General features: G+C 41.2%; 1 protein-coding gene across 1 annotated transcript in view; it reads right to left on the bottom strand.

Annotated features, from left to right (window-relative positions):
* Positions 1-1,152: 1,152 nt before the first annotated feature.
* LOC144518459 (CD81 antigen-like) overlaps positions 1,153-14,752 on the bottom strand; it is a 43,570-nt gene continuing 29,970 nt past the window's right edge. Inside the window, exons 5-8 of the mRNA XM_078251211.1 lie at positions 13,018-13,137; positions 10,452-10,550; positions 6,079-6,162; positions 1,153-5,026 (exon numbers count right to left, since the gene is read on the bottom strand). Coding sequence (XP_078107337.1) covers positions 4,964-5,026; positions 6,079-6,162; positions 10,452-10,550; positions 13,018-13,137 — 366 coding nt within the window. The 3' untranslated portion in view covers positions 1,153-4,963. The remainder of the gene's footprint in view (positions 5,027-6,078; positions 6,163-10,451; positions 10,551-13,017; positions 13,138-14,752) is intronic.

Raw genomic sequence — 14,752 nt, 5'->3', positions numbered from 1 at the left:
ATTTATCTGACCCTGACCCTGTGACATGTTCTAATGTTATGGGAATTATTACAGCAGTATGGCTGAACGAGAAAATAAAACCAAAAGGGTAAAAGCGAAGCAGGGCAGCAAATATGAGACACATTGTGAACTAAACCCTGAATTAACCTTCCTGACTAAATTATATACTATATTTCCTAATTTATGATATCCAACATATTATAAGCAAATATAAATCTGCCTATTTGTGAAAAAAAACCCACTGATGATAGGCTTGCTGGTCTGTGGGTAAGGTAGTCACTAAGATAGCCATCCACAGATAGTTATTCTAAGGATTCACTGTGCCACATACAGTATGTTTCACATTAAAACATGATTTATAAAATCATGCCAACAATTATTTTAATAGCTTAGTATTCTATGCAAAAAAAGGTGTGTATAAAAGTCTTTAGGCCGCCCTACACAATACTGTAGGCCCAGTTTAATGTGCAACTTCATTTTATAGAATATATGTAGTAGGGGGTCCCTGGTCTGTCTCTCTCTGAGTTGACCCCTGCTTTACAGCAAATATTACAATTAATTTGATTAAAATAGCATTTAATTAAGAGTATTGCAATAGTCAAGACAAGTGAAACACAAAGCAGGTTTTTTTTGGCAAGGCGACTAGCAAGATATATATATAGTCTGACTTAAAAAATTTTCCTGAAGGAAAAATACACTATTATATAAGTTTAAATCATTGTATGACTCCTAAGCTTTTGGCCCCAGAATGGCCCCCTTTTTTTTGAGAGTCCACTTCAAACTGCTATATGCCTATTAATAAACTAACAAAACCTTATTATTAAGTTATTTTGACTTACATTCTTCTAATCTTGTAGTCTCTTTAAGATGCAAGAAAAGCTCCCGTCAGTTGACTGGTCAGTAAAAAGATATCACTGGCCCCTGGTGTGTGTGTGTGTGTGTGTGTATATGCATGCGAGTATGCTTATTTGTTTCATTTGTATTTTGGGTGTTAATTTTTTATATCTTTTTTGCTGATGTTAAAAAAAATATATATATATCTCAGGCTTCAGTAATCTTCAGCCTGCCTGTAGGTTTCCCTTCATTCCTCATCCTTGTCATGAGTTAGTGGTTCCCACATTTCGCATTAGGATTCCCAAAGAAAGACAAGAGCACCTGACTGTTGTTTATTTGTAAAATACATTTAATCCCTTTATATTTGGGCAAACCTAAAGTCTAGAAGAGCAGAGAAGGGGGGTTGAGATGTAAGTGGCAGTGGGTCCTGAGTGTCACTTCCCAAATGAAAGAGGCATCAACATGGACAGTGGGTTCTGTCGGAGGAACACAGCTAGTTCTCTCACCATCTGGGAAGCATCGGACTGATGAGTGTAGTCCTATTCCACCCCACACCCAATGATTTCTGAGAGGAAACTAGCTGATGTGTTGAAGGTTTGACTCCTCAGTCTCCACTGCCACAAAATCCCCCACCCCATCCCCATCCCCGCCCTTCTTTCTGTCCAGACTCCTTTGACGACGTACCAAACACAGATATCACAATACAAGGAGAGAAAAAAGGCATACATTGTCTATCTACAGCCTTCATGATTTTCGTTAGTACGTCAGAGCTGTAAATATTACAAGACACTTTTACTGTTTTTCTTGGTTTAAGTAGACGTTAGCAGGCTAAGGTTTTTAGTTGGTTGACAAAAGCTGTGATAATATGAAAGTGGACGCAAGATGATAATGATTTCATTTGAGTGTGTATGATGCGTGAAACAGTTGTGTGTTAGTGTCAGCGGCAGCAGGGTCTAGTAGCAACAGACTTCAAAATATATTTTCGAAGCCTCCGTGCTCTGATTCTGGTTCTGATTGGCTGAACTTGAGCAGGCAGTTAAGACTGATTTGTGGTCAACACGGTAGCTGTTAATGCGACTGCGCTGCCCTATACCAATACCAATACAAATATTACCACTGCAATCAGCTAGAGACAGTCATAAAAAACACTTAAAGGACACAGACACAAACTCATGACCACCAGTAAAAATCAAATGTAGTCTGCTACGACAGCCCTGGCGTGGATTTGTGAAACTGACAGATGTAATAGCTCGATGGTGTTTTTTTTTTTGCCTCCAACAGCGCCTTCCAGGCAGCTAACCCTAACCTTAACCCTAAACATAACCATTGCCGCGCTGCATGGGAGGAGACGTTGGGGGCAAAAAAACTCCAAAGACCGATGTAATAATATGGGAGTCGTATATGACTTGGGTTAGGTTTTAATTACAAGATACCACAAGTTGTGGTTTTAAAGGGGAACTACGTGCTGGAACTATTTCTTCTCTGGGTGTTTGGACTTCCAGGAGCCTCTGCTGGTTGCCTGGCAACCTTGAAGCAACGTCACTAAGGCTGGGTATCGCCCACATCGACTCACAAGGTCTCGATTTCGATTACATTTCTGATTCAATTTAATATCAATAAGGGTAAGGGGAATTTCAGTTACAATACCAATTTAGCTTGGATATAAAAGAGATTATCAGATGCTGTAAATTGTACAAGCGAGAAGCAACCCTCAAATATTTTTTATAACGCACCGGATAGTTACATTAAGAATTGACCCCCAAAACGTTGGTGGTGGGTTATACAGCCATGGTGAAAAGGCTTGATTTCGGGATTGTAATAATCGATTATTTGAACCCAGCACTAAACCAGACTCCACAACTCTTCAATCTTCTTAAAGCATTGCTAGTTTTTCAGGGACTTATTTTCCTGGCAGGAATCGGCCTCCGTACATCATGATTGGACTGCACTGGTGTTCATGATATTGTGTCCGCCCCTGTTCTGTATGTGCACACAAATACACTAGTTCAAACTGTTTTTGGTGGTGCATACAGGGCCAAACCAACAGCATAGCAACGTAAGCAGGAGGGCCAACAGCTTGGTGCGAACCACTGGCTGACTCAGCCCCGCATCAGGGACAGTTACCACAGCAACGGTGTCAACCAGAAGAGGTTAGTGGGCTGTGAAGCCAGAGGGGGGAAGAGTACATTAATGACACAATCAGGTCAGATAAGGCAGGACTAGACTCAACCAGACAAGGCAACGCCAGACTGATTCAGAACACCAAAGCAAGGCTCTTTCTGCTGCTACAACGGCTACAGGCTGGACTCGCACCATGTGTTTCCTCTACGAGCCTGCAGAGCTGAACAACCGGAGGACAGCTGGCTGAAGTTAACAGTTGACGGTTAACAAGTTCGGAAAAAAGCACACCATCAATACTATGGATGCAACAGGAGTGTCAGTCACGCAGAGATCAGCCAACTTGCTCTAAGTGTAAGCGCTATGGGTCACATTTCAATTTGAGCCCTCCGATTTGGGAGAGATGGTCATAGTGTTAAGCAAGTCGCCTCCACAAATAAGTGCACAGTTGTATAAAACCGTTAAAGTTTTTCTCTTTTAGATCTATCTTAATGTTTTGTTATTTTTTACTCACATACAGATTACACCAAAATGGGTTTCCGGGAAATATTTCAAACGTGCTGAAATAATTAATAAGGATTTCTCAGCCCAGCAAAAAGCACGGTAACGTATCTGCTCCTGCTACTCCTGTTGTTGTCTGGAGAAAATCATATCATACAAAAATATTCTGCTCAATATTCAGAATGAATAGTGCTCAAAAGAATTTTGCATTTTTACCACCCAATTGAACATCTTTTGACAAAATACGAGATGTAGGTGGTGGTTCACAAGTCTGGAACTAGGCCAAAACAGCCAAATAGGAGACATTTGTGTGTTTTTAGATTAATATAAAGTATAGTTTATAAGACCATTACTTATTTCTAGGGCAGCAACTCTATTGATTATTTTCTCGTTTATTGTTTGGTCTTTAAAATGGTGAAAAATGTTTCCTGAAGCCCAAGATGACGTCCTCAAATCTCTCGTTTTGTCCACAAAAATGTTCCATTTGCTGTCACAGAGGAGAGAAGAACACTAGAACATATTCACTTTTAAGATGCTGCAATCAGAGAACTTTGACTTTTTGTTTTCATGAAAGAATGACTCAAAACGATGAATCGATTATCAAAAGAGTTGGTGATTGATTTGACAGTTGACAACTAATCCATTAATCATCGCTGCTGTCGTTAATTCATCGTTATGCAGCTTCATTTTTGTCCAAGGAAATCTAAAGAACATTACTGAGGGGAAACACCTTCCTTGGAGGTTTTATACAACTGAGCACTCGGACAGCGTTGGAGACACGATGAACAACAAACAGCCAAAGACAAACCAACAAATAACTCCACAGGGGCCAACGTGACAGACATCGGGCCACTTTGACTTTGGTTCCAGCTTCCGAGATTACACTGAGATTCCTTATGTTAGACAGACATCCCACAGCAGTGTGGGTGAAAACCGAGACAATGGTCTGTAGGGCAGGGGACGCCATCATCTGGTTCAGTCTAGAGCAAAGACAAACACGCAGAGAGTGCAGGAAGAATACAGGAGAAATACCTACTGTAATACAATTTCCCATGCTTAGGCAGTCATAAAGCACTGTTAATATATATATTTATATACAGTTTATACATCAAACAGTGAAAAAAAAAAGTACATGTTCATAGGCAAAGGGAGCAGTAAAACAACTAATGCGTCACTAAAGGATTAGAGCACCAACTGGTGAATGGCATTCATGTGTGACCGTGTGATATAATATCTACATATCAGGTTAGGATAGCACTGGTCAAATATGCATAACAGCATCTGTGACTAACAAAACAAAAGAATTGACATGTAATATATAAAACAAATAAAATAAAAAAAAAAAATGCTCAATGGAGGATGGTTTTTACGTTTGTCTTCTCAAAGAGCTGACTAAATCCAGCAAGCAATATATGTGACGTGTTCCTGCTTATAAAAGAAAAGGAAAAAAAAAAAAAAGAAAGAGGCGGAGACTGCGACGTCGTCCTTCCTTCATTTGGCGAGCGTCACTTTAGTACACCGGGCTGTTGCGGATCCCGCAGCACAACACCATGCTGAAGATCATCTCGAAGATCTGGGAGGAAGAACACAAACGCAGGTTGTGATTAGTGTCGAGGGAAAAAAAAACTCAGGAGCAGCACAGCTCATTTTCACCTACGTGAAGAAGGTCCGGGAGATTTTGATGACTTACACAGAAGCATTTAAAGGAACACGCCGACTTATTGGGACTTTGTCTTATTCCCCGTATCCCCCAGAGTTAGATAAGTCCATACATACCATACATTCTCATCTCCGTGCGTGTCGTAACTCTGTCTGACCCCACCGCTAGCCTAGCTTAGCACAGATCCTGGAGGTAACCGGCTCCATCTAGCCTACTGCTCCCAATAAGTGACAAAATAACGCCAACATGTTCCTATTTCCATGTTGTGATTTGTATAGTCACAGCGTGTACAAATAACAAGGTCACATGAGACACAGACATCCTCTAACCGTATACATACTGGGAACTATATTCTCAGAAGGCGAGGCAGTACAATCAGCAAAAAAAGCCTCAGAGGAATAGTTTGACATTTTAGTATGGGCGGGAATCCATGAAGCCATGAAGGTACATGTACAGTATATTTAACGTTAAAACATGATATATAATAGATAATAAATAATAACAATATCAATAATAAGCATTTATTTTCATCTATCCGGCCCAGTTTAATATGCATCTCAATTGTATACAGTATATGTTTGTAGTAGGGGGTCCCTAATCGGTCTCTCTTTCAGCTAAGGGGTCCCTGGCCTAAAAAACCTTAAAGACCCCTGCCCTAGAAGAACCAATTGGCATGAGGCTATGGAAGTCAGAAAGCATTGAGAGATGGACTAACACATTGCTGCTTTTTGATCTTTTTTGTGGGATTGGTTGACAAAAGTAAAGATTTACAATAACCAACAGACAGACACACAGTACCAATTTAGGAATTTAAAACAGGAACATGAACATGTTAAATGTTGTCCAAACACAAGCAGCCACAGTTAGTAAAAAAGTACTAAAATTGGCAAAATGATTGAAAAAACAGGAAAGAAAGGTTCTGACCACCGTGTTATCGAAAGGTTTGATGTGTGTGACGTTCTCACCATGATAACTGCAACCACCAGAGCGGCGATACCAATCAGGTAGATCTTATCTGTGAACAGTTCATCGATCCTCTTGTGGCAATCCTGCAAAGGAAACACATCAGAACGTCATTCATCATTTATATCTGGCACATTTTACTTGGGCTTATTAGTATTTAAGTAGTATTCCACTGTGCAGCTGTAGTAGTGACCAGTTTGGGCTGCTTCTTCATTCAGGGCTGGATTCAGAGTTTGGGACAAGCACGTGTAAGGAGGAGTTGATACCAAAATTGTTTACATGGGTTGCTACGCCTGTCAAGCTTTCCAATCTCACTCGGGACATATGCAGTTTACACTCATGAAGGAGGCAGATGATATACAACTTGAAATGTTTTTCGCCTGTTTTTAAATGTTGTTTGTACAGCATTCCACTCTGCATGAATTCTGCAAAGTGTGTGTGAAACATTAGAGAGCAGCGCAGTGTTACTATAGTACCAGAGACCTGGGGCACGTTCAATCTCAAAACAGTGTGCACCGTTTTGCTACGGTTTCCTGGTTGAACGACACCTTTCTTCGGAACGGTGTGAAACGGCGTGCGACGTCTTTGAGATGCGTTTTCTCTCGTTTGGTGGGTGTGTCTCTTGTTTATTTGCTGTGTCACAGGTGATACCCAATCAGCAGAGACGTGTCTGTAAACTCGTGGTAATAAAAAGGCAGAGCGCCTGCGCACTAGAGTGCGGATCGGGCCGCATTTTTCTGTCCGAGCCCGACCCGAGCCCGGCACAGTTAAAGTGTCATTTTTTTCCTGATACTAATGACAATGTTCGTTTGTAGGAAGGCATTTGGAAATGTCAACAGATGAGCACACACGGGGCAACAAGCGCACGTTAACACAGGCGCGCACCTACATTACAAGTTTTTTCGCGCAACAATCGCGCTGATGTGACCGAGCCCGACCCGAACATCGTTTCTAAATATCTATCCGAACCCGGCCCGGCCCGTTGGGTACCGACGGGCTCGGTACGGGTATCAATCCTTTACTGCGCACACAACAGGGTGTTCAACGCACCCCGTGGCCCTAATTTTCCAGTACCACCTCAGACTGAAAATGAGCCTTTACTACTATATGTACTATCAACCATGACTACATTCTAACCTTCACCAAGTGTTTTTGTTGCCTTAACTTAAACCAAATTGTAATAATGATTTAACATGTGAGGACACTGTGAATGAGAGGGGGATGGAGCAAAGGTTTGAAAATTGTGCTCCTTCCAGTGGAGCTCAGACCTCTTTGTTTTTATTCCTCTCAAACTGACAGAAGAAGACTCCCTCCTCCTCAGGATATCGCACTACGCCATAGAGCCCACACATCATTAGACTTAGAGTGCATCTTTCTTCCCGCACTTAATGGTCCATCAGTGAGGCGTCTTGACAAGCCACAAGCACCCCGCCCTCCCCAACACACACACACACACACACACACACACACAAACTGCAGCTCAAACTAACCAGAGGATCAATCTCACTAACAGACTGTCAACTAAAGAACAATATGTTAAGACAAGTCGATATCACACATCACTCCCTGTTGTTACCTCTACCTGCTCAGAACAACTCCTTAACACTAACCAGAACATCTCTAAACCCCATGTTGTACTGTAGGACTTTTACTTTAAGGCATTTTATGCTTTTATTTAGACAGAAACAGAGAGGAATTAGGAGAGAGAGGGGAAGACCTACAGCAAAGGGCCAAGGGCCGGACTCAAACCATGGCCACTGCGGTAAGGACTCAGCCTTAATGGCACTCACAATATCCGTTGAGCTACGGGCGCGCCCCGATGTTTACTGCTCTTTACGTTGGATTAATTTGTGGACGAATGTATGTTTATTAGACTTTAAATTCACTAATGAGATTTCAATTCAAACATGCAGAGGATGAGCAGAATCACATTGATATATATACTGTGTATATATATATATATATATATATATATATATATATACAGTATATATATATATATACTGTATATATATATATATATATATATATATATATACAGTATATATATATATATATATATATACTGTATATATATATATATATATATATATATATATATATATATATGAGAGAATATTTCTCTTGCAAATGTTAGCACGTGCATATGCTACATCACCGTGGTGAAAATGAGAAGCATTACCTGCTCAACATCACTGTGAGCATGCTTGCATTAGCATTTCGCTTAAAGCACCGCTGTGCCCATGTACAGCCTATACAGACACACACACATGCCGGAGACTCTTTAATATTTGTACACACACACACACACACACACACACACACACACACACACACACACACACACACACAACTCTTTTATATTTAAACAATTTAACAACTATTATTATCTTACCAATTACTTTATTACAAATTCTTTCACAGTAGCCTACATGTCCCTTTGCATAACGATTACACCCATAGTCAAATCAATCCACGTTTCCATCACCTGACTTCATTGAGAGTAAAGGCCAGTGCTTCTTTTAAAGGCATTGGCGTAACACACTGGGAAACATCAGTTCCGGAAAACAGAACAAAAGACAATCCTGGCAACCTGCGAGGCTTGGACTGGACTCAGGTCATTTCATTAATGTCAGCATGCTGCCAAGAAATCCAGTGAGGGCCCCCATGCAGCACAGGTCCTGAATACAGAGAACGTTCCCTGTCTATCTTTCCACTAAGACGTTGCACTTAAAGGCTGACTTACTGCTTTACATCAGGATTTCTCAACCTTTTTTAGGCCGCTGCTCCCACGCACCTTTGTCACAGCAGATATTTTGACTGGTCAACCAGGTGTAACTGATCGCACTAAAATAGTTTGTAACTCAGTTCACGTCAACAGTGCATGCAAATAACTTAAGTCTTGTGGAGAGAACCATCTGGAAGGGCTCTGAAACTCAACTCGCCGTTCAACAGACGCTTTTTTTTTTTTATCCATTTCTGCTCGCGGAGCTTTGTTTCTGCTAGCCACCCACAACGTCACTCGCTTTCTGATTTCCCAAACTAGGGAGCAGCCCGAGGCCCAATCCCAGGACGTGTGTGGCTTTAAAAGGAATTTGCGTTAACTCATTATTATTACGTTAACTTTAGTCTGTATCGCTGACGTTTCATTTCCGGGATTGTTCAGGGTGCCGCCGGAAATACGCCAGATGTCCCTAATTTTCGGCTGGATGTCCGTCACCTTCCTCTTTCTTTGTGTTGGCGTTCTAAACTCCGGTGGATTTCTGAGGACTATGGTTAACTGCTCCTCAGATCTCTGCAGGGTAAATCCAGACAGCTAGCTAGACTATCTGTCCAATCTGAGTTCTCTGTTGCACGACTAAAACAACTTTTAAACGTACACATGTTCCACCAAAACAAGTTCCTTCCCGAGGCGATTTTCCAGAGGCACCGTTGCGCCGTCCGCACTTAGCACCGCCCAAAACGATTGTGATTGGTTTCAAGTGCTCATATTATGCTCATTTTCAGGTTCATAATTGTTTTTAGAGGTTGTACCAGAATAGGTTTATGTGGTTTAATTTTCAGAAAACATATTTTTGTTGTACTGCGCAATGCTGCAGCTCCTCTTTTCACCCTGTGTGTTGAGCTCTCTGTTGTGAGGCATCTCACTTCTGTTCCATCTTTGTTGGGAGTCGCACATGCGCAGTAAGTACTGCTAGCTTGTCAGTTGCAGAGCATGGGGGAGTGCCACGCTAGCAGCTAGGCGAGCATTATAACGTGATGCACGTTTGTCTCTGAAGTAAAGGCTGGACTACAATAGAGCTGTTTGGAGCAGTTTGTGAACAGTGTTTTCTGTTGGAGATGGTAAGTCCCTTTGGGGGGGACTTTGGGCTTTTTCACTTTGTAAACCTATTACATGCACAAAAAAGATATATAACACAATAAAGGAAAGGGAAAAAGCCAAAAAGCATAATATGAGCACTTTAAAGAAATGCCAATAAACCAGAGCACGTGTTTCTCCCATCCCGGAATGCTGTGTGGACTAGCCAGACCTTCCTCTGCAGCACTGTAGAGGAAGGTCTGGCAATGCCAGACTATGTTAACTTTGACAGCCCTAAAAAATACGTCACAGAAAATTGCCATTCTTCTGCCATCTGCGTATCGACTAACTCCAAGCGGAAAGGTTGAGAAACACAACTTTGTGAGGACATTGTATTGTATTGTACAACCTTCTGTATAATGATACATGTTAACGTGGTCAGTTTTACCTTTAATATTGTATCTGAAATGTAACCTACTCAAACTGTCTGTGTGTTGCTTTCATCTAGATGCAATGTGAACACAAGCTGTTCATCAGAGTGGTGATAGAACTGTCGAGATGGACGATGGCACTTACAACTGAGGCTCCAGAGCTGGGGCAGATTTCAGTCACGCCCAGTGCGTCTGTGATCAGTGTGAAAATGGCCGTGCCCTGGCCTTTACCGCAGCAGCTCAGCTGAAAACACAAAGACAACACAGTGATCATCCCGCTCCTCCCCACAGTACTCCTTCTGTCGTTGGCTTCTTAGTGTGCTCGTCTGGCAGTGATCAGCTCTATCATTTTAATATAGTCAGTAGTAATCCGTTTAAAAAGCAGTACAACACTATGGTTTTCACAAGGTACAGGGAGGAAGGAGTGTTTCTCACAGATTTATTTATTTGTTTATTTAAATTATTGATTTTTATGGTGAATATATATACACGTGTAAATATGTGTTTTCTTTGTTGCGGTGTTTGCACATATACATATTAGGGCTGTTGGAACGAATTCCGAAAGGCAAATATAATTTGAATAGTAAAAAAAAAAAAATCAATACTATTCGAATGTGATTTTTTTATTTTTTTATTTTTATAAATATGTTGGCTAACGTTAGCTAATCGCTCGGTTACATTGTAACCTTGGTTCTCTGAGTGAAAAGACTATCTCTCCAACTGTAGGCCGCTCGGAGACGGTTCCGATCAAACTATCATCTGTGATTCCACGCCAGCACAGGTGCTTTATAGGAAATAGCGTAGGGCGTAGGGGCTTAAAGAAGTATCCATGTACCTGACCTCAGGGGGATCATCCCATACATATGTAACGGTGGAGAGATTGTCTCCATACGATAAAGAAATCCCTCTTCTCACCTTGGCCTACTCGCATGTGAAAACAAAATGCTTTTGTCATGTCACATCTGACGAACAATACGTTAACGGGAGTGAGAAACACAAGGCATTGTGAGGTCTTAACATCACGTAACGTTAGCACAGGGGGGAGTGAAAGGCTGCGGCTGGAAATCGGAAGAAGGATGGGAAATAGTTTTAACATGACTTTAAAATCGACATCCACCGAGTCCAAAATGCTTATGTTAACATTAGTTAGCTCCTTCTGGTTTCCTAACTGCGTCGAGAGTTAGCTGAGCTGGGAGCTTCATGGAGACAGCTAAAGTTAATGTTAGCTGCCCTACAGCTGTCAGCGTTAGCATCGACTTCATATGTTAACTTTTCTTTCTAAGCAACGTGACAATCTGCAAGAAACAGGTTGCTTATAAATCACTAAAATAGTAGTGACAGCACCGTTTGGCTTACTTATCAATGCTGCTAGCACCGTGGCTAACACTATTGTTACTTAGTATGACAAATTGTTTCGGATGTGCTTTCTAACATGATGTCATTGTGCTAACTGAGCAGCGTTAGCCTTTACAACAGAGCCGCTTCAATACACTTGTTAGATAATGTTACAGAGTTCTCTGTTGATTTGAGTTTGTCGCTGTGTGCTCGTGGTGGAATATAATGTTAACGGAGAGCGGCGTGCCAGAAATGCAATGCGCCACGATGTAGGTCCCCTTCCTTTTCGAACATATGACGTCAATATTGTGTTTTTGTTCTTTTAGCTTTTATCGTATTTTTTTATTTTTGTTTTATTTTTACATGTTTTACAGCATTCATTCATGCAATGTGAACAGACTTCCAACCCTCACACGCTCTTGCCTTCTACCTGATCATACACGCTGAACATCTATAAACTGCTACACTTCACATCGTCAGGTTTCCTTTTATTAACTTGCGTTCTGCAATTTTGATCACAATGATGTTGGAAGTTGATACACTGGTTTGCGGAAGTATTCCCCATTTTAAATTCCCAATTCAAATGTTGCTTGTAACAGACTCCACCTTTCTCTCTGAGGATCCAGACAGCAGACTAAAGCACAGTCAACTGTAGACTTTTCCCCCCCAAAAGCTGATAACTGTATTTTGGAACAGCCACCAATATTGCTGATATTCTGTATCTGGTTGGCCAACTATGTCGCTCGCAGTGAGTGAAAATGATTTGGGCGGCCCGGTATGGGTTCGCATGCTCTTATTAGCAAAGCTCAGAGTTGAAACAAACAGAATATCCTGGATATACTACTGAATAAGGACCTTCAGTATTTGGAGCAAGTGGCTTTATGAAAATAATGTGTGCTGAAGTCAGAAGGATGCTGTTACTTCAATAAGTAGATATGTGTTTAATCAACAGTTGGCATCTTCTGCTGTTGTTCTTTATAAAATGTCATTCCGGATGAAATAAGTTCCATCTCATTTTCAGGTTGTAGGTTGTGTGTAGTACAGGCTGCCGCTCAAAACAGTTTCGGGCTTCTCAACCTACAGATTTCAACTGCATGCTTTAAAATTTGAGTTATTTCTACTTTTAGTAACTTTCAAAAGTTGATTGGTAAGCATAAATAGGTCCACCAAGAGGTTTGAAAGGATTAAAATAAAATAATTCGATAGTTGGTTTAGATGAAATGCTAAAACCTAAACCCTAATCTTGAAACCTGTCCTTTGTTAGGTCCAAGTACATCTTATCATGTTATATTATAATTATTATACTATATAAACATAAACAAATGAATACTTTTAATAGAATTGATGATGATTTCTTTGACAGTGCGTGTTCATACCGTCTCATGGAAGACCTTGAGCACGGAGGCAGCAGCCGTTTTCTTGTCCTTGTCAGTGATGCTTTGGGTCATGGCCTTGTCGTACACAGAGTCGTAGTAGTTGATCATCTCCTTCGACACCTGAAATAAGAACAGAGAGCTTACTGCGGGCTCAGCTTCAAACTTAACACTGCGGGCCCTATCTTGTACCCGGTGCAGCGCAAAGCCAGACGCGAGTGTCTTAGCTAGTTTAAGACCGACGCAGTTGTCAATTTCCCGTCCAGCGCCCACGTCATTTAAATAGCAAATGCACCTGCGCCCATCTGTGCGCCCATGGGCGTGCTGGTCTTACAGGGAGGTGTGTTCAGGCGCATTCTTGGCGTATTTCTATCTTGAGGCAGCGGGAAGTGATCGCACCATTGACCAACAAAAACCTGGTCTAAAGTCAATAACGCAGCATTTTATTGTTATTTTAACAGCAAATTAGTAAAATGCGCCTAGGCTCGTGCACAGCGCGCGCGCACACTGTGCTCGTTATACACACAGGGAAGCGCTGCAGTGAGCCAAGGTCCAAACGCGCCTGGCTTTTAAAGGGAATGGGAGATGATACTCGGATTGGTTTATTGCATGTTACGAACCCTTTTTAGCAAAAGTGGATTTGGACACGCCCTAAACGCACCTGCGCCATGCGCTTCACGCCGTGCGCTTAGATCGTTAAACTAGGGCCCCATGATGGGAAATACTTTATCAGCAGTGTAGCATTTCAAGTCAAATTCATGATTTTAAAGATCTGTGCAGTGCTACATAAAAGATAATAATAATAGATTTAAGACGTATTTACCATTGTAACACTTCCCTATTCATTGTTAATCTAACACTAGCCCCAGTTAGTGGCTCTCATGTCTTCCTACTACATTACAATCACAGAGCTCAGCATCGTTTTTTTTTCAAAAAGAAATAACCAGCAGTCTTTGAAAAAACCTAGAGGGTCAGTTAGCAACACTTACCTCTGTCCTCAAGCTATTTCCAGAATCCGTAAAGACTCTTCTAACCTCTGAATGAGAAAGTATTCTTTATTTTGTACTATAGAAAAGATTTCTACCTATAACCTGTTTTTTAAAACCGGTTTCCCAAGTTGTTTGTCCCACCCTGGTAGCTGGAAATCACTCCTGCTCTTTGTACAACACAAGCAAAATATAAACACTTTGTCTTGTCTGAAAATATAAAATAATACATCAATATAGACAAACATAACTGATTTTGTTTTAATCTTGTTTTAAATCATACAAATTGAGCGCAGACATATGTAATTCTTGGCTGCCATCTTTGTTTGGATTAGGAAATGCAATCGCAATGTGGGAAACTGGAAAAAAAAAATTACATTACATTTAGAACAGCAGTTGTTAGTTAAGTGTTGTTAAATAACCTGGGTTTTTCAAAGATTGCTGGTTATTTATTTTTTTAGACAGATGCTTGGCTCTGTAATGGTACACATGAGAGGCAAAACCTAAGGCTAGAGTGGCCATGCATATTAAAGTAGCAGGTTAATCCACATTTTTCCCAACCATTGATTCTCATGGCCTGTTTCCATTGCACTTTCTGCTAACAAGGCATATCAACAAAACAGCACAGTCACTCAGGCTTATACTAAGTCTATAAGTCTAAAGGCCCTGACACACCAACCCAATAATCCGCCGTCGGACAGTCTGGTGAGGTCGGTGACACGAGTCTGTTTGGTGTGTTGCGTGCCGTCGTC

Source organism: Sander vitreus, chromosome 1 (genome assembly GCF_031162955.1).
Source record: "Sander vitreus isolate 19-12246 chromosome 1, sanVit1, whole genome shotgun sequence".
In the NCBI taxonomy this organism is placed as follows: domain Eukaryota; kingdom Metazoa; phylum Chordata; class Actinopteri; order Perciformes; family Percidae; genus Sander; species Sander vitreus.
Note: the sequence above shows the minus strand (reverse complement) of the source record. Positions and strands in the feature narration are given on the sequence as shown.